We start from the raw sequence: 20,133 nt of genomic DNA, 5'->3' as shown, positions 1-20,133 counted from the left end.
GACACACAAAAAATTTTCAATGAATATGGGTTAGTGGGGAAAAAAATTCACAGTGGAAAAAGCAGAGAGAATTGAGAGCTGTACAGATTCTCTGGGGTTTTTGAAAAAACTAACAGATGTTGCCTCCAGCAACAGGGAAGGAACACGTTTGGAAACATGAGTGTGGTAACTGAAAGAAGAGAGAGCGGAACACAGAAAAAGAAATGGAAGAAAAGATGTGCTTCTGGTGCCGAGAAAAATGAAAGCTTTTTAAATTTTCTCTGATGCAGAATCTTTAGATTTAACAACATGATTGCCTCTTCTCACAGAACCTTTTGTTACTGATTTTAAAAGCTAACAGTAACTTGGAGTAAAATTGACATCAATTTAATTAACCTATGCCTTACAGACAGTGACCAGTTTTGTTATAATTATTTGTGTTATTTTCTGCTTTCTATAACACCTGGAATTATGAAAATTAGAAGACATAGTTACATGGATAAAAGAAAACACTGGATATTCATCACACAGGTCTAGAACAGCACATGACTGCCTTTTCTCCTGAAACTCCAAGAGTCTACAGCGGGTAGGCAAAGACTTCAACCAAAGAGATTTTAATACTTGTCAGGAAGGACACAAATGCCAACAGCTTCTCAAAATGACCTCTCACAAAAAATTTCTTGGAAAAAAATCTTTCGGTCTCATACTTTTTTTGTACTTACTTTTCCTCTACATTTACTTTTCTTGATTATTTTCAGAGCATATTCTCTACCAGTTGATCTGAGGAAAGAGAAAAAAATTGTATGTTTAATCACATTGAATATTTTTCTCAGTTGAGTTTATATTTGTTATATCAATATAATAAGTGTAATGAAGAGTTCTAGCAGAATATTCTTTTTTTTTAAAGAAACAAAGCTTAGATTTGACTAGTGTTAGGAAATTCAGCCAAAGTTATTAAATATGCATGCCTGAGAAAAAGACATAACTTTTTTTGCTTTAAGATGAGAGCATTTCAGTGTTTTCAAAATAAAAAAAACGGTTGACTTTTTCTTCCATTTTTAGTGAAAATTGTTATTACTTTGTCATTTTTATGTAAAAATACCATGCGGTGTTCACAGGTTCAAATATTTTCAAAACAAACAACTTTTGTTTTCTATCCTACAAAAAATATAGCCCACAGAAAATACTTACTTATTTTTTACTTAAAATGGAAAGCAATTTCTTTGCATATCTGCAGTCACACCTGTTATGATAAAAGGTCAGTCCTTGGAATAATTTTTATGTATTCAGTAATTATAGGATATTTAGCAGAGTGAAATATGTTGGCTTTTAGGCAGAATGTGGAAGGTTCTGGAGACAGTAAGAGAAATTAGTTCAGGATGAAAACACATTTCCTTTTAACTACTGTGTTGTTTTGAATCATTACAGTATTTATCACTACTACATGTATGTAGTTATCTATTATCTAGAATACTAACAGAGAAAAATTAGCTTGTGAACAAGTTAACAGTTTCAACTTCCACTTCTTAATTAAGTTACAAAACCAAAAGACGGCCATAAGAATGAAAACAAGAAGCTCTGCCTACAAGCCCCAGTTTCCCTATAAGATGAAATGGAAAAGGGATAATTTAAGAAAAAGATCTTACTGAAATATTTTCATTTTGTAATATGAACCTATACAGGTTACAAATGTCTATTACATTGCCTTTAGGTGTGTTTGGTTAAAAATTAAGAAAAAAAATAACCTTTCAATACAGGGTCATTTTTTTCACTCCTCATTTCACAAAAAACAGTAGTTAAACTGATACATTAAACTGATACAGAGTATGTTCAACAGAGACATTAATGTGTCTAAAAGTGTGCTCAGTCTGTCAAACAGGACATGCAAAGTGAGTAATACACTGCAGCACTGTATCTGGAAAGCAACTGGGCATTTTCATTTCCATATTAAAACATGGAGGACTCCTCTGGCAATGATGTACCACTAATTTTCAATTTAAGGAAAAATGGATAATTCAGTAAAAAGCAAAAATACCACCAAAATATTCATTCTGTTTATGTTTCCTGGCAAAGAGCTAAAACTGCCTCTATTAGGACATTAATTAAAAGAAGTCACACAAGATAAGAAAGTTTATGAATTGGGGGAAAAATTACAGCATATCTGTTCAAGATTTACACAAATAAAAACTTCTCCTATCTGTACTCCCCACACAGGGGTTTAGTGCTACAGTCCCCCAAAATGGGCTGTACTCCATGTGGGGTGCCCCTCTCCAGTGCTGCAGTGGCTACAGTCCAAGCTCAGTGAGGGGACAGGAAGAGATTTGGACATTATTTTTGGGACTAGAAGGAGAAGGTTGAACAAGAAATATTAGAAATTAAGATATCTGGGGTTCAAACTGAGACAAAATATAGCCTCTTTCAATAGTAGTCTCTTTCAAGCTGCTTGGTTGCCCTAGGAATGCTTCCTTTCTGTCATGAGAAAGGAAATTGATGGTTTTTGTTGGCCATGGGAGACTCCACGTACTCCAAGACATTGGGAAATCTGAGCTAGTGAGGAAATGTCAGCATTTGAAAGTATCTGAAAGTTAAAAATGAACACATATAAAAACACCGCAGGACAAATTGTGCGTACGATGGAGCAGATATGTAACACGCAGATGACAACTCTGACTGCTCTTTGTTTTGGTAAAAAGACAATTAAAGCTAAGATAATGTAAATCCTTTCCCCTGAAAAGCTGCAGAACCGTGGCCTGTCAGCAGCACAGCAACTTACACACCACAAAAAATTTGCATGGCCATGTCAGAAAGTCACCATGAAACAGGCATCTCACCTCTCACCTAAACAATAAAAAGGGACCACAAAAAGAAGGCAACATGTTGTGGCTGGACAGGAGTCTGGACCCACTGCACTACCACAGAGTTGACTTCTAGCTCATAACAGGGCTGGGTGCCATGTTCCCTGGCTCTTTAAACTGTTGCAAACTTCATGGAGATTTAGACTGCACTGGAGACAAAAATCTATCTTTGTTGTATTTTTGCATGCATTAAATGTATTTAAGAGTGTGTCCCTGCGCCTTCACAGATGCTCAAAATGGGATTTAGAAGTCCACATGTGAAAATTTTGGAGATGGTTTTTGGTTTCTATTTAGACTGTTCATTGTCAGAGGAAAACTCCTGTGAATGTATTGAAGTGCTCACAGACTGATCTCACAGCAGTGGAGAAGGAGTATTCATGTGATCAGTGTAGCAAGACCCATTCCTACTTGTTTAACACCTTATGGTGCTATTCCTTTGAAGTGTAATGCACACAGGAATTATACTTCACAAGGAAATGGAAAAGTTCTCTGTCCCAAGTATCACCCCATTAATTCTGGCTCTGCAAATGATGGACATATCAGACTTTGAAGTGAGGTGGTTAGAGATGCTTAAAAAAAAGACTGAAAAGAATATTTTTGAAGGTGTTTCACAGGTACTGGTATAATTTACCCTCCGAATCTTTAATTTCTCCTTCCACACCTGTGATGGCAAGGATATACTGCTTTAGAAGTATAAACTAACAGAAACAATTCCACTTCAATTTTCAAAATCTCCCAAAGTGGTAGCTCTCTGATAGAAATGGGATCTATGGAACGGTATAGCTCAGAGACCACAAGACTATATATCTGGGAATACCTGGGTAAAAATGCTATTTGAGTACATTAGACACACCATGTTACTGGATACTGCTGGGACCTGTGGGATAGACAAGAGGATAGGAAACAGTTTTCATTCAAGTTCTCCAGGATATTGTAATCAGCATTATTTTTAGGTGTGATGGGACCTATATTTAATTTTGTTCATGTGTTTTCTCTCCATTTGGGAAATAATTGTGACATGCACACTAGTACATTTGTACTGTCTCTGAGCAGCACAAATTGCATTTTCAGCTGAATGAGTTTATTAAAACCACAAGTTATCATTATTTTACCTTCTAATCTGCTTTTCCCAATCACTATTCACTTTACCTTTAGCTGCCTTTTTCTCTTTTCTTAGAAAGGGATTTTGGGTGAAAATGGGTGTTTTCACCCATTTCTTTAATTAGTCATGCCCCTCCATAGGGTATTTCAGTGCTTCCTCTCTTTCATATTTTTTTGCTTTGCTTCCTTTAGGTTTCCATACAGTTTAGTGCTCAGAACCTGAGGTTTGATCTGAACAGCTACTGTCCTCTGGATGACCAGCTCCACCAAGAACTCACTCTGGCAGAATACTAAAGGCCTCACCAGAACTTTGGCCAAGTCCCACAAGCACACTGTCAGCTGATACAAAATCTACTCTCACCCTTTTCCCCAACAGCTGTCTTCATGATCTCCAAGTTGCACTTTTGGATGCAGAGGTAGACCCATATTTTTCCAAGGGGACTAGTTTAAAACCAGCCAAGCTAATTTATCATTGTCTGTCAGGAGATTTAATCTCACTCTCCAGGGTTTACATCATATTTTTACAGGCTAAAGAGCTGTTTTTTGTTTGAGCCCAAAGGTGAAATTATAGTCCTCTCTAAGAGTCTTCTCTTCAGGATATGGTAATAGTGGATAGAAAACTTAACTGATGAAATTTCATTCTCAAACCTTGACATCTCTATTGCTCTCTCTTTTGGACACTCCAGATCTGGCAGTTTTTTGTTTGTCTGCACTGCTACTAACATGAGCAATCCTACAGTTGTTTCACATATAGGTGAACTACCTTCTGTCTTTTATATCCCGTAGTCTCTTATTTTTAACAATACCACTAAATGGCAACCACAGTTCTGCTTAGAGCATTCCTCCTTGGTTCCATATTTTTTATACTCTTAAGGTTGGGTAGAGCAGGTTCAAGCCTGAACAGATTTAGAAACAGACACATGAATTTTCATGCTGGACATTTTCAGCAACACTGAAAACTGAGGTGACTTGTGACTTCTCCAATCTGGAGTAGATGTCTAAAATCAAAGACTTTTTTCACCTCTTAACAGTAAAGGTCACTGAAGAAGTTAGATTTTGGTGTCTGCAGTGAGGCTCATAAAGTTGGAACGAGCAAATATAATGGCACAAAGCAGGCAAGCAGGAGTTAGATGTCCATTAAATTAAAAATAAATAAGAAAGAGACTACACCTCAGTGTCAGATGGCAGAGTAGTTTGATCCAAAATTACCTCTTTGTGCTGACCATTACCACTGCACCCCAAACAGAGAACTTCCTGACATCTTTACAGAGTGCTGCTGTATGTGAAATGTTCCACTGGTCTAATGTAAAAGGAGCATTGCAAGAACATACTGCAAGAAAAGATGTTATTTCAGTGCAACAAGAGAGATTTAACAGAAGGAAATGGTAACATCACGTGGAGTGTAGCAGAAAAAACCCATATAAACCCCATGAAGAAAAAAATTCATAGATTGCCCCTTGAACTCACTCATTTTTTAATTTGAGAGGACATTAGTTTTTCCATCTGGCATTGAAACATTACTTTATTACATTTCTGTATTCTACAAATAAAGATACGATCTGGAGAAAGCATGACATTAATATTTAAATTATTTTTTACAGTAATAAGCATATTATCCTCCTCACCTTTCTATACACTCCTTCACAATAGCAAAATTTCCGTCTCCTATAGTTCTTCCAACTTTATATCGCTCTGCTATTGACGCTGGAACCTGGAAACCTTCCTCCAACACTTCTGAAAGAATCATTAGTACATTTTTATTGTTAGTGAAGGAAACACAGATGTTGCACATAACATGCATTTTAAGTCCTCGGTTTAGGAGCCTGGAAACCATTCAGTCAGTATCTCACTTACTGTACAGTGAAACCATGCTGCTGACATTGTACTCAACAGGTTTCATGCAGATACAATAATGAAAAATAAGACTTCTGGGGGCTCAAACATACCACCATTTGAGTGTTATATAGATGCCATTGCAATATGCCCCCAAGACATAACCAAAATTGTATTTTTTTAATTACGAAAAGGCCTCTGTGATCTGCACAAGCGCAGACCAGCCTCCAAAAAGGGCTGGAACTCCTTGACACAGCATGATTAAATATATGTACCAAAGAAGTCCAACACTCAAGCACTTATTTTATTACATCCTGTAAACTGAGACATCCATAAAACTCCTCATGTGCTAAGTGCTAGTCCTCCCCATCCCCCAATATCAAATATTTAGTTTTTAAACAAATGTTCTCAATAATACTACCTCGCATGCAACCTGGATACCAGATGTTTAGGTAAAATTGCATTACACAGTGTCTAAGCATAGGAAAAGCTTGTAGTTTAATGTGTTTTAGTGCTCATTCCTGTACTATTATTTTTAAATGTATTTGAAATAGTGTTACAAATAACTAACATGCCTCTAAAAGCTGACTGTAAACTGCAGCTGATACAAACTACTATATAAATATTGTAATGTAAAAAAAATAGCCTCTCAGAAATGTGATTTGTGTTTACACTCTTTAAGACAGTGCATTTAACTGTGTATTACTCTGTCCTTTGTTCCAGTTGAGTATTAAAAGTGAATGCTAGGAATGCTAGGACACAAGGAGGCTGGGGTTTGTCTGAATTCACAGACAGCATGAAGAGTTATTCTCCAACAGGAGCACAGATACACACACATGTACATAGATGCGTATGTGAGCCGGCAGTGCTCAAGCAGACCTTGTCCCTTAGCCAACTTGCTCAAAGCCTTAGCAGGAGTAGGACTATCCATTTCTGAGTAAAGGCCCAGGACTGCAGTGTGTTCTTTAGTACCATGGCAGATGAGACAAAAATACTGAAATAAGCCAGTCAGCATTGTGTTGCTTGCAGAAATAAAAACTCAAGTGTTCCAAAATAAAAATATCTCTGAACAGTGATGTCCAGATCAACTCTGATCCAGAGTGGACCTAACTGGTTTGCTAAGGCTGAGGAGCTTCCTCACAGAAAATCATCCAGCCTACAATGCTCCCACCTTCTCTGTCAGGAAGAATGACTCACTTCCTACACAGCTGCTGTTATCACTACACTGACTGCTTTGAAATGTTAGCTCCAAATGTTACCTTCTGCAGGGCCATCATTTTCATCCATAGAGCTGCAAACTTTGGTGGATGCTAATGAGGTAGAGGAGCCACTGTGTTGGGAGCTCTGGAAATGGAGACACAAATGAAAACAGATGATTTTTAAGAAGCACGAGTACCTACAGCACGTTCCTGCTGGACACATGTCCTGGAGAGGCTTCAGTGTTCCTTATGTAAAGTATCTATTTACTTTGCTGGATGGATATGTGGATGCTTGGGAAGAGTCCAATTTCTTCCACTGAAATTACACTTTTGGTAACCTCACATTACTGGAGAGATCCTTGATCCACCAAGTGAAGCAATGTGCCTGCAAGAATACATTGATGTATGCTCCAACAGCTTCTCCCTATTCCACAAACATTTTGGCAGGGAAAACTGAGGAGCCGTATGCCCTCTGCAGGCTGGAGACTATGCTCTTAGAGACCCTATTAACTCAGCAGGCACTAGAGGAACCTAAGTCTTTAGCTGGCTGTGTTATGTGCAGAATTCCTCAATTTTACAAACCTCCCGCTGTTGAAATCTTCCCCAGTTTTGTTCTAAAAGGGAGAAATCATTATGGCAGTGTATGGACAAAATAAAATGTCAGGGTGAATAATGGTTGCTGTTTCATAGAAGCATTTGACTGGGGGTGGCTCACTTGAGGCAGTGACTCTGTTCTTGTGCTCTGTTTCAAGTTCTTGTCCTGTCTGTACAGCTAATGGGGGAGGGTGGTGTCTCTGTGGCCCCTCAAAGGAAACTTGTAGCCACCTGCCTTGGATGCCAGAAGTGTAGGAGGCAGGATCTCACCAGGGAAGCCTTCCAAAGCACCTATCAACATCTATCAGACTTTAGGAAACCTGCTTCATCCTTCAACCTACAGACTTTAGGAAAACTGCTTCATCATGCATCTAGATGGATGAAGCTACACAGACAATTGAGATGGACTGGATTTCACCCAAAACTTTTATCCTGTGGTGCATAACATTTATACCTCATCCTCAGGATTTCCTATCTTCAGAGGAAGCCAGAAGAAGCTACAAATATAATGGTGGCCCTTCAAACTTAAAGCCAAACTAAGCATTTCTTCTGGTCCTCCTATTACAACTTAAGTGAAAAATATTCAGAGGATTTGCAAAACTAAAATTTTCTTGGGTTCACATCATTCACATGCTGAAAGCGCTGGAGTATTTCATTATCTTCTTCAATTTATAAATTACATAGATTGCAGGCTGTACTTCACGTAACTAACACTATCACTTCCTTAGCAGTGTCTGCAAGGTTTTTAGATGCCCACAGTCATGGTGCCAACTCACTTTACAAATTAAATACAACTACTTTGGAATTATTTCTTTTGTCTGACACTGCAGAACAGAGTTCATGACTGGAGCAAGAGTAACTGAAGTTGCAGCAGTTTGGATATTTGCTGAGTACCAAGCCAGGGAAAATGCAGTCAGCAGACTTAAAATCTGGCCAGTATGCTGAGCTCATTTGAACAGAATAACTTTTAATTTCTCCCACAACAAAGGTCAGATGACTTAGACAAAGTCTGAACTTGGCCTATTTTTCACTAAACAATCCTGAGAGCTTGCACATCCCATCTACCATGAGATTCTTTGCCCTTGTTTCCTTTAATCAACCCCAGCTCCCTCTTTTCATCCAGGCAAGTATTTCTTCTGAGCTTTGACCAGAATTGAAGAATGCATTAATCAGTTTTTGGACTGTTTTTGTTGCCTCTTGACAACAGAAGTCAGCACTGAGTGATTTTATGCAGTTTGCCATGATACTGCTGCTCTTGTTTCATGGTCAGGACGTGTTTATATATGTTCCATTCCTGTACTAAACTCTGTGTGACATCCCAATAAAAACTTACCTCTGGTTCATTTTTGAACAAGTGAGCAGATGTGGATCAAGGTAACGGGGAAATGCTAGGAGTTCTCATGCCTGGAGAAGTCAGTCTCAAAGCCTATTTTTATACACATGTAATGAGAGAATTGTTTCCTTTACAGTCCTGCTTGTAAAATAAGCAGAAAAACATGTTCTCTCTACTCATTCTGCTGTGTTTGTTTGTTTTCCTAGAACAGACATCCAATTTCATACTAATTTTCCCTCTCACAGTATTTTCTGTAAGGAATTACAATTTAAACATGTTTAATATTTATTACTTCTATGATCAGGAATGAATCATTACAACATTTAAGGAGTACAATCACAAAAAGGTTAGTGCTAGAATTTCAACAGATTATTTAACAGCTACTTCTTTTTCATTTTTTGCACTTTAGTGAGATTACACTTTTAAGTAGATGTCAGGTCAAGGCTGCTGACTGCATAGCACTGCAGCTTCCTTTAGCATCCTGATGGCTTCTTTACAGTCTTGCAGTCATTGCTCTCATCTGTGAGAATGGCAGATGTGAAAATCAAGACCTAACTCAGTGGCCACATCTTCTCAGAATGGGTGCCTAGAGACATTCAAATATTTATTTGAGGACTGAATTTTTCAAGGACCTTAAACCAAGGCTTAGCGGAGAAATGCAATTGCTCAGTCCTTCCAAAACTAGATATCTTTAAAGGCTCATTTAAACAAAGCATTTTAGCAAGTGTTTCAATTTAAATACAAATAATCTTAACGGTCTACACATGAGTGAAATTAAATTGACTCCTAAATATGTCTTGGGCAAACTCCTTAAATATGTATTTAACCTAGGTTTAGTCTAATAGACTGAAAAAAAGTGGCCCACAGAAAATTTAAAATTTTAAAGGAAAAATTTACTTCATACTGATGTATTAAGTGACTCTACTTCTTTTCTTATAGGCACTGTTAAAGATGGGAAGGCTAAAATGTTATTTGTTAACAGAAGAACTGAAATAATGCATTAGTAGCATATAACATACCACTAGTTTGCAAACAAAGCATACAGCCCCTTTGGTGACATCAGCCTGCGAAGCATTGGCACGGAGGCAGAGGCAGAACTTGCCAGTGACAAGGAAGCAGTAGCTAGGAAGAATTGCTAAAAATACACACTGAGACTTATAAAACTTTAAATAATTATTGAAAAATGTATCAAAACATACTCTTCATTACCTTTGCTGAACCCCTCCTATTAAAAGAAGAGATTGAAAATAAATCAGGAACTGGACATTTGCACATATTCACCAAGTCTGCTGGCAGCGCCCCTTTCACAATTAAAGAGATGTTACTGGATAAACATGACACAAATATTTTCATCTTTATTCAGTCCTCTCCAACAACACGCAGGCATTTATGTATTTATCTTTACTTTGGCTAGAAAGAGATTCATTTATTTAGACTGTAATTAGCTCGCTGTTCTCACAAGCTGAGAGCCCTGTGGGTCCAGCAATCCTTGTGGGTCTCAGCGTTCCTTCCAGTTGGCTTGCCAATCGTGAGGCAGTCTGTTGTGCGTGCTGCTGCTCTCACAGATGTGGACCCCATCAGGGATCTTGCAGATGGGGGGGGGGGGGGGAAAACCCTAAGCAAGAGTATAATCTCTTCAACACACAGACTTTAATGTAATTAGCTGGTTTAATTTTAAGAGATGCTGAGGTGCTTGGAATGTCATCGCTTTCACACAGATTTAAAGGGGTCCAGTTGCACAGGTTGCCAGCACATGGCCAGTTTTATGGCACACCTTCATAAAAGCAACAGCATAAAAAAAATCAGGTCTTTGGTGTAAGGATTTCAGATCCTATTCAGGTTTATATAACAGATGGCCAGCACACCACACACCTCACTGATGTGAATGGAAACATTAGCACTATAGAGTTTCACCCATGTCTCACCTGGAGATTTATTTTGCAACTGTTTGGTAAATAGCTTTATCTCAGTGGAAATTGTGCTAAATTAAAAAAAAAGCAGAAAAATAAAAATTACTGTAATGTCTCCTCTCTCCTGATACTCACCTTTGTCCTAAATTAATCTTAAAATCCCGTTCCAACTAAACAGCAGGAATTATTCTTGTGGACTACTAATGTTAGCAGTTATGAAAAGAGACTTAAACAAGTATGACTAGAAAGTTTGTTAGTGTAATTCAGATTCCTGAATCTCAAACCCCAAACAGTGCATTCTATTTTCTAAACCTCTCAAAACCTTTCTCAGCACATGTGGAGTCTACAATGTGTCTCAACAATAGATTCCTTTGTATTTTTCCAGTACGAAGGAAGCATCTGGATGAAATGTGAGTAACAGAAAAGCACACAGGTGTAGTGCTAAGTTTGGATCCCATGAAGAGCTCTACTCTTTTAGAAACTGTCTTAATGAAGTGAGAATTAAAATTAGTAAACAAAGTGTAAATTCAGGAAGGACGCTCAGGAAAAGGGAATTATTAATGTCTTTAAATTATGCCTCCTAAGATGTCCCCATTCCAAAGAACTCTACAGAATCTTAAAAAAAAAAAAAAAACAAAAAACAAAACAAAACAAAACAAAAAGATAAGCATGTCAGTAATATGTGTAAGATGAAGTTCAACTCAGTAAGGAAAAAATAGCTTTCAAAACCAAAACTAAGCATTGAGGCCCCACGCTCATCTCTTTTGGAGCCCATACTAGTGTTCAGTCTGGTTATAAAACAACCTTTTCAAGGTAGCTGTTATGGCTTCCTGACAAGCTCAGCTCCTTTGCATAAAGATGATCATGAATAATGGTAAAATAAGGACAACCATCCAGTACATGTATTAGCTTTTAAGGACTTTGAAGGAGACCAAAAAATTCCCATAATACTTATCAGTGTTAAGCAAGAAATAAGTAAGTCAATGAACAGCAAAATGGTACATTACCAGAGAACAAAAGCAGAGGACAGCTGATTTAAAACAATAAAGTAATACATTTTGATGTAACTTTTAAGAAGAGAAACTGATTTTTTTATTATTCAACTTAGAGAGAAGTAAAGGGTTACACTGAAGTTCCCTCTCCCAACTATATCCAGTGAAAAATGTTTTTCATTTTCTTTTGTTTAACCTTACATTTTTATGCCCAGTCAGCTGAGACAGGGAAAAAAAAGCTTTCATACAGAGTTGACAAAAAAATTACTTCATGAAGAAACATGAAATTCACAATCTTCATGCTGAAAGAATGGAAACTAATGGAGTTCAATTATTGAAAGAGAAATGATGCAATTGTTTTCTTTTCCAGTTTGGACACTGCACTAAACCGGCACATCAGATTCAATTTTATTTATAAAGTGTTTCATCTGGAAAGGAACAGTAAAAAATGTATGCAAACCTGCTTACAAACTTATTCACAATTCTACATCCTGCCCTATTTTGTTAGACACTTGACTTGAGAGAGGCCCTACACAGGGAAGTGATTTTTTTTTGTTGCTGTTCATTTATGCAATTCAGGATTTACACAGCTTGGAGAAGAGATAAGTTCAAATAACACAAGCAATTATCTGGTGTATTATCAGGGTCTTGTGTTGGTTTTCTTCTTTGAGGGATAGAGGGACAAATGGGAGAATTTGCAACGAAATGGAGCTGACAGACTGAAGTTAAATTTGCAAGCTTGAAGCACTTTGATTTATTAAGATCCTCTAACTAAGCTGCAGCATTGGATGCTTATACACTCATTTGATTTGTGTAACAAGACAATTCAGAAAGACAAATATAGTTTCCTACATGGTACTTAACAATAAATTTAAATCTAACCTCCACTAGTTCCTAACAGCTGCTTCCAAAGTTGAGCCATAATTCACTCTAGGCTCACTCACCCTTCGACATCATTCAGAAAAGACTGATGATATAAAAAGTGAAATATCAGATTTGTGGTATCGGAAGTTATTACAGTCATTTCTGCATCCTTATTGAGGTTAACATAAAAAGTTACATGTACAGTGATGCAATGTGAAGGTTTCCTTTTACCTCTTCTAAAGTTATACACAGGTAAAGTTTTCTACTCAACTACAGAATAAAAATTGAAAAGCTAGAAATCTAAAGGAGGTTCTTATTTCTTTCACCTAATTAAGGGCACAGAAAAATAACCACATCACTTTAAATTATTTAGTTGTATTTTAAAAGCTCTCCTGGTATTTTTAACTGTTTCTTGGTAGAGACAGAAACTGCAGTCATTTTGTTTCTACTCTTCCCCATTTCACTCATATTGTTTTCCTTTTCACTTGTGTACACCTTTTTTAGGCAGAACTATTTACCAGCAACCAAGGGCATTTCAAAACTAGAACTTTTATCAAGCCCACAGTTTCCTCCGGGAACATCAGCTGAAGCATCAGGCTGGCAGATGACATGTCAGAATTTGTAACATCTCTCTTCCCCCATCCCTGCCAAACAAGAAATAAAACTAGGCTATGGATATGTGGATATGCATTTTTAAGGAGTGGAAAAATGTATCACAAAATTAGGTACTTATTTTAAAACACACCAGGTATGTTCAGTACTATTAGCTTTTCACAAGCATATTTTCCTAATACTTGTCTTAGGGGAAGTGCTGCTGGGGCTCAGGCTGTTGGTAGGGAGCTGGTACCTTGCTTTGGATATTCTACTAATTCCCCACTTCAGGCTTCAAATCTAGCCCATCATGTGCACACAAATTTACCCATAAGCAATTCCAGGCAGTTATATTTACTGTCTTCACAACACCCACTACAAACCAAATTCCTCCTTGAAGCATTTTTTCTATCTACACACTAAAGCCCTGAGTTTATAACTAAAGAAAAGACACTGAATGCATCTACTGTTTAAAGTAACCCATTAGGATGCACGAATCCCACATGCTTACACTGAGGTTAGATGGACAATGTTGATCCAAAATGAGCAAGCAACACCAACTGCAAGAATTAAAGCCTGTTAATCATGTTTCCAAAATAAATTCTCTGAACAGTATGTATTTTTAATATATATTTATTACATCACTTACAAGAATCTACATTAATGTTAAATCTAGCAAAATAACAAATTGCAACCAGGATGACATGGTCAAATATGAAACACAAGTACAATACAGTATGATGAAACAATGGCACAAAAATGAAGGTGATTTTCATCAGCTGATTATAAGAAATAAAACATTCATCGGTATTTATTTTGCAAGTTTTACATGTTTTGTTGATAAATCAACAGCTTTCTTTTTGGTTTCCTGCATCACATGAATACAAAAATGGTATATTTTTAAAAGCAAATATCCAAGCACTTTTCATTAAAAAAAATAATTGTATGCATAACTTTGTAAAATCTTAAACTTATGTTGTAAATGTGCCAATATTTACAATATCATAGTGCAACTAAGAAAACGAAGAGGCCTTAACACAAACATTGTTAGCTCCTCTTTCACTAGAGCCCAAATTCCAAAACACTGTATTGCAGGGCAAACCACAACCTAATTACCCATGTAACACCAGACAACAAGGACACGCTGAATATAGTACAGCTTTCTTCACACTTCACTGCTGAGGGTTAATTGGAGCGGACGGGAGGACAACCACCATGCGCGATCAGGGACACAGAACCGCGCAGGAACCGCGCTCAGCCCTGCGCGACACAGCTCAGGTGTCACCTACAGACCCACTGCCTGCCTGGGGGCAGCTGCCAGCTGGAGACAGGCCAGCTGAGCCGGCCAAAATTGTCACGGCAGCAAGCACAGCTCAGAGCAGCCCCAGCTCTGCTCAGCAGACCCTGGTTTCTGGATGGAAGGGCTTTCCTGAGGGAAGCACACTCATTTCCAAAGAGGGGGACAACCACTTGCTTGCTTTGCTCTGCACGTAAAGGTATTGCTGTCTGTGCTTTGTAAAGTTACTTTTCATCACTCACAGTTACAAGCTCTTGTCACTAGCAGATAGAGCTGAAAGTGAAGATTCAATAAAAACCGATCTTGGATTTGGTTGCACACCATTAACTGGATATAAAAAAAAGCACAGACAACATTAATCTATGCATTCATCAAGTGATGAGGTAATTTAGCACCATAAAGATTTTCTGTCTGTTAATTTCTCTACATTTTTGACAGAAACAGTAAACTTGGATTGATCAGAGGTTCTTTATATTATTAATTCATTTTACATTCAGAGTGCAGTTTTTGTAATATATGCACTATATAAAGTTCACACAGCAGTGTGAATTATGAAGCTGCAGAAGAAAACACAATTATTTATCTCAATTTTTATTCCACACAATCTCAATCCAGTTGTTCTTCTAGGGGGCTTTGTAGGAACTTTATATATCCTTTCTTGTAATATACATTTAAAGCCACAATATTAATACCCCAGAATTTTTATCTTTCAGCCAAATATGCCCTGTGAAAATGAATCGAAGAGAAAATTATATTACTACATATAATGTGCTGTCTCTGAATTATTTTACAAATTGGGAAGCAATTTTCACATTGCATAATGAATGCTAAAGATTTTATGATTTCAACAAAAGAACTTCTAATTTTGCATGACTTAATGTACTTCAGAACAGCATCATTGAAGAGGAGGCATAAGACTGAACATGTTAAAAGAATACCATTCCCAATATTCAAATTTCAATTTTCAGTTTAGGATTAATGTTTTGTCTGTGTGTATGTATTTGTGCGTAAGGTTCAATCCTTCCCACCTTGGAATCAATGGTGGGCTTGCCACTAACTTCTGGTTTTCAGTTTGAAATTAGCCCTTGTTCATAGATGCGATCTCTTAAAACAGTACAGAATTCCTTGGGGTAGCTGCTCAGCAAGTAATGGTTGGTGCAGCTCCACCAACTTTAACAGAGCTGTAGTGAATCCCACCAGACGAGCATCCTCCTGTTAAAACATTTTCCCCGTTTATTTGTTTAAAGTCACAAATGTGACATAACAGCGCATGGGTTCCAAAGCCATTAATCTATGTACGTGTGCATGTGCGTGTAAATATAAACATACGCATTCTGTGCTTCACATGTGAACTGCTTGTTGCACAAAAGAAGAAAAGAGATTTAAAAAACAAAATGAAACAAAGTTGCAGAAAGCATTAGGGAAATAATCACAAGTATTCATAAAGCTCAAAGGGAAGCAAAGCTATCACAATCTATACAAGACTCTTTAGCTACATCATAATCACCTTGGAGTAGGCACAAATAATGCAGCATACAAAGAACTTTCAGAGGTTCAAACACTATAAAGTTGCTTAAGCTATTCTATTATTTAATGTAGTTGATGAAATCTAGGAACAAACTAAAACCTGTGCTGTTGCAAGCAGAATTACAGCATCAAGGAACACAATTTCAGTTCCACCCATAAACTGAAACCTTCTGGTCTTGTTCAAAAGAAACATTTCATTTCTGCTCATGTATAATGGGAATTACATTCCACACAAAAAAGGATCTCAAAGTCTATAAACAGTGTACCTTTTCAATCTCTAAGGGACTTTCATTCCTAAAATGAAATATTAATGATATGTCTTGCCCCTGAATAGCCCCTTAATACAAGTCATATGTTGAAATGATTAAATGTTATGAACTAGCATAATCTTTTTTAAAACAGTCTTGATGGAGAACTCACTATGATAACAATTACTGATATAAGGTCCATTTTTCTTTTCCACAGCTAAGCAAAGCTGTGGGATTCAGGTTTGCTGGCAATCTGTACTCCCTGTGCAGAACAGTCTTAATAAACTGCCTAAAGCAGCAGTAGCCTATGTGGGAGAAGGGAAAGAAAATAAAATTCCTGGAATTTATTTTCTTTAGAGGAAAAAACAATTTTTAAAATGTCAGTAAGTATTTTGCTCAATCTGGTCTAGTTGCCTGAATTTTTGGAAATTGATTCCAATGCACCTTTATATAATACGCATTTCTCAGGATCAAGTAATAGATTTTGCAAAGACATTCCCTCATAACAACCGAAAATGCAAGTAACTTCACAGCTGTGAACTTTTTCAGTAGAACAGGGCAGCCTCTGCATTATGGTATGGGGTGAGAGATGGACTGTTCTTATGGCTGGGAACAGTTTTAGATTGAACTCTGAGGCAGGAATGGCAAAACATGCATTTCAAAAGGGAATGACCTGACTGCTTCAGCAAACCTGCCAGACCAATGACTTTCCCTCCAGGTGATACTGGAACCACATATTGGAAACAGAAAAGGTAAGTTTTGTATTCTGCTGCCCTTTTATTTCTTTTTGTAAATATCCTTTGTAAAGAAAATTATGTTGATACAGTAAAGCCGTAACATCACATGCCAACAATTTCCATTTGCTGAATTTTATATGGACAAATCAGTATAAAGGAATTATTTCACTACATTTAGAAGTTAGCATGTGGCAGCTAAACCTTTTCTTCAATTAATTAAATTTTCCTGATTTCAAAATATATTAAATTATCACTAAATAGCTCAAAAATATAAGCTCTATAGATTTTTGCTGAGAATCAGAAACACGCTGATTTCTAATTCTTAAATTATTAGTATTTGAGAAAATTAAAGGAAAGGTATAAGTCTGCAAAAGTGTGTGATCACTACACTATGGACTTTAATACAACGTACAATGGGAAATATTGCTATTATGTAAATTAATTCTCACAATAAAGCAGCAGAAAACAAACGAAAATTAGTAGATATTTGTTAAGCAACTGGTTCTAATGCATGACCTACTTTAACACTAAAGGAGTTTTGCATATTCATGCTGTATAAAAAGAGCACCTCTAGATACTGTGAAAACAGAAAAATTAGGTCAATAGGAGGATGATTTACAGTATCACCATTTCTGTTGGCCTTCTTTTTAAAATGCACAAAATGTTGTCTTATAGGGAATAGAAAATGATGTTCCCACTCCTAACATAAGTGAATATAATCAACTACTTTCTCAGGTAAAATACATTTTTCCAAAAGATGTCATCAAATGTATGTCAGATGACACTGCTAGACAGCGTATTTGCTCGGTCAGAAATCTGTCCCCATTTGCTTGCAACACATGGATGATCAGCATTAACAGCTCTTGCCAGGTAAAACATTCATAATGCCTGTGAGCACCCTTCTGTTTACAGTCATCAGATGGCAAGGCAGTGAAGAGAATTCGAACACTGCTTTGAAAGAATTACTTTTGTCCTGTGACCACACAGGATTTCTTCACTTTCATTTGGATAAAAAGATTAAACTTAGGGTGTTTCAAATGTGCGTGTTGGGATCAGACAGCGTGGTGCAAGCAGTTTAATATGGCAGGTTTTTTCTTCTCTACATTTTACCTATTCGTCGGTAAAAGCTAAGTACCCATTAACTGTTCATATCAAAATGAATAAAGATAGATATGGTAAAAGCAGAACATATAATCAGTACCTTTGATGATAAAAATAGTACTATTCATAAATGTGCCCACTATGTATTTGTGCGTTATATTCACCTTATCCAATCTTTGTGCCTTTAAGTATGCACAATGCTGTTCTAGATTTGATGGACATATTCAATGGCTCATTCATTACAAATTCTTGCATTAAAATGCAGTGATAAAGCCAAAAAATACCCCCACACACTAGAATTAATTTGGCCCCATGTTGTTAATATTAAATATGCAAAACTCTTTTGTGCGATTCACTATTACTGTAAATTAGCAGCTATTTTCTTTAAAAATGTTAAACCTTCATCAAATCACAAACCATAAACATTGTTCCATTTTCTCTTTTACACTGAGTCTCCTACTGAATCCATATCATCCGAAGAGAGTGGGCGATACAGGTCCTGTAAGATGAAGTGCAGTATAGATTTGTTTATTCTGTTTGATTTGTTGCACTGCAACTGTCTTATATTCTTTTTGTTACTGTAGACCAGAAGACATTGTTTAACACAAAATACACATGTTCTATATGCTCATATTGTTGTCTTAATGTCATATTATTATTTTTTAATCAAAAAGATAGATGGTTAGTAAATAAAGCTGAAGTTTCAATGTACAGCATATTCTCAGAGGCAATTATTTTTTTCTTTGAGTCTTTCCTATTAAACACTATTCAAACAGTATTTGTCTGTTCTGGAGAATCTCTTAATGGTTTGGAAACCTGGAAACATTCATTTAATCTCAAAGGGAATGTATTGTCCTTTTGGCCATTTTGCAGGGGCAGAGTAAGTGCTTACCATACATAAGGTAATAAAAACTTGCCACCCACTGGTGATATAGCATGGATCCAGCAACATCTGACCCCTGAGCTGCTGACACTGAATTCTGCTGTTGCCTATGTCATACTGACAGTGGTGTTCCTTTCCCACAGCTCCTCTGTGCCTATGTGTGTGTGTGTGTGTGTGTGTATAAAAAGACAGCATGTTTTACACTTTGTCCCCCCATCACCGTCTCCTTCTGTCGGTAGCCAAGCAACCAGCTCATGACAGCAGAGGGAGAGTCTGAGTGGATCTGTACACTTCATTCTTTCAAAACACTCTGATCCTCTGACAGATCAGACAATCCTCAAGTGCCAGAGGTGCTATGGGATGATACATGGCCCTCTCCCACCTACACAGCACAACAACCCTCGTCAAGACACACAATCGCACGGAATGAAAGCTCTAAAAAGAGAAGTGGTAGAGGACAGGGCACTGTCTTTTTAAGGTGATTTAAGCATAACTGATGGTTCAGAGGGGGTTCTGATTGGGCAGGTGCCCAGCATATCTCGTAGCCTTTCTCTGATATCTTAAAGGTGTTTTGGGGGATTCTTTCCATATAGAACATATGAACAAATTGCAACAAAAAATCCTGTAAGACAAAGTACAAGAAAAACATGAGAATGGGAAAGCTGATGGAGCCAGCTTTTGGGTTGACCTTGAATGGATTAGTTTTGCTTTTTTTTTTTAATTACAGTAAGATAACCGAGAGAATAAATGAACAAATCTGAAAGCTATACTACAAAAAAGGACCAGCTAAATTAAATGCTTCACAAATTTCAAACTGTGATCTCAATAAACAATGCAAATTCATATTTTACTTGTAGGCATGATATAAAACGGATTTAAGTACCTTAAAGGGGGGTTGATAACCTAGAATGCTTATTCTGTGTGTATTCTGCCAATGGGCATCTATACACACACAGTAGAAGACATTAGACTGGCAGAGTGAAAACAGACCTTAGATGCATTTCTATTATGTTGCAAACAATCTGAACAAGAGAACAATTTTAAATAGACATCTTATTCTGAATACTGACTAGCTAGTTAACTATTAAA

General features: G+C 37.0%; 1 protein-coding gene across 5 annotated transcripts in view; it reads right to left on the bottom strand.

Moving 5' to 3' along the window:
• The window catches only part of DCLK1 (doublecortin like kinase 1), a 235,471-nt gene that overhangs the window by 43,015 nt on the left and 172,323 nt on the right, over nt 1-20,133 (bottom strand). For 4 of the 5 annotated variants that reach the window (XM_077173778.1, XM_054654896.2, XM_054654895.2 and 1 more), the window contains 3 exons: nt 7,028-7,112; nt 5,561-5,669; nt 702-759 (listed from right to left, as the gene is read on the bottom strand). In XM_077173778.1, the coding sequence (XP_077029893.1) occupies nt 702-759; nt 5,561-5,669; nt 7,028-7,112 (252 nt within the window). Of the gene's footprint in view, nt 1-701; nt 760-5,560; nt 5,670-7,027; nt 7,113-13,868; nt 18,661-20,133 lie in introns of those variants that run through there. The other variant, XM_077173779.1, reaches the window with a different exon arrangement.

Source organism: Agelaius phoeniceus, chromosome 2 (genome assembly GCF_051311805.1).
Source record: "Agelaius phoeniceus isolate bAgePho1 chromosome 2, bAgePho1.hap1, whole genome shotgun sequence".
NCBI lineage: Eukaryota > Metazoa > Chordata > Aves > Passeriformes > Icteridae > Agelaius > Agelaius phoeniceus.
Note: the sequence above shows the minus strand (reverse complement) of the source record. Positions and strands in the feature narration are given on the sequence as shown.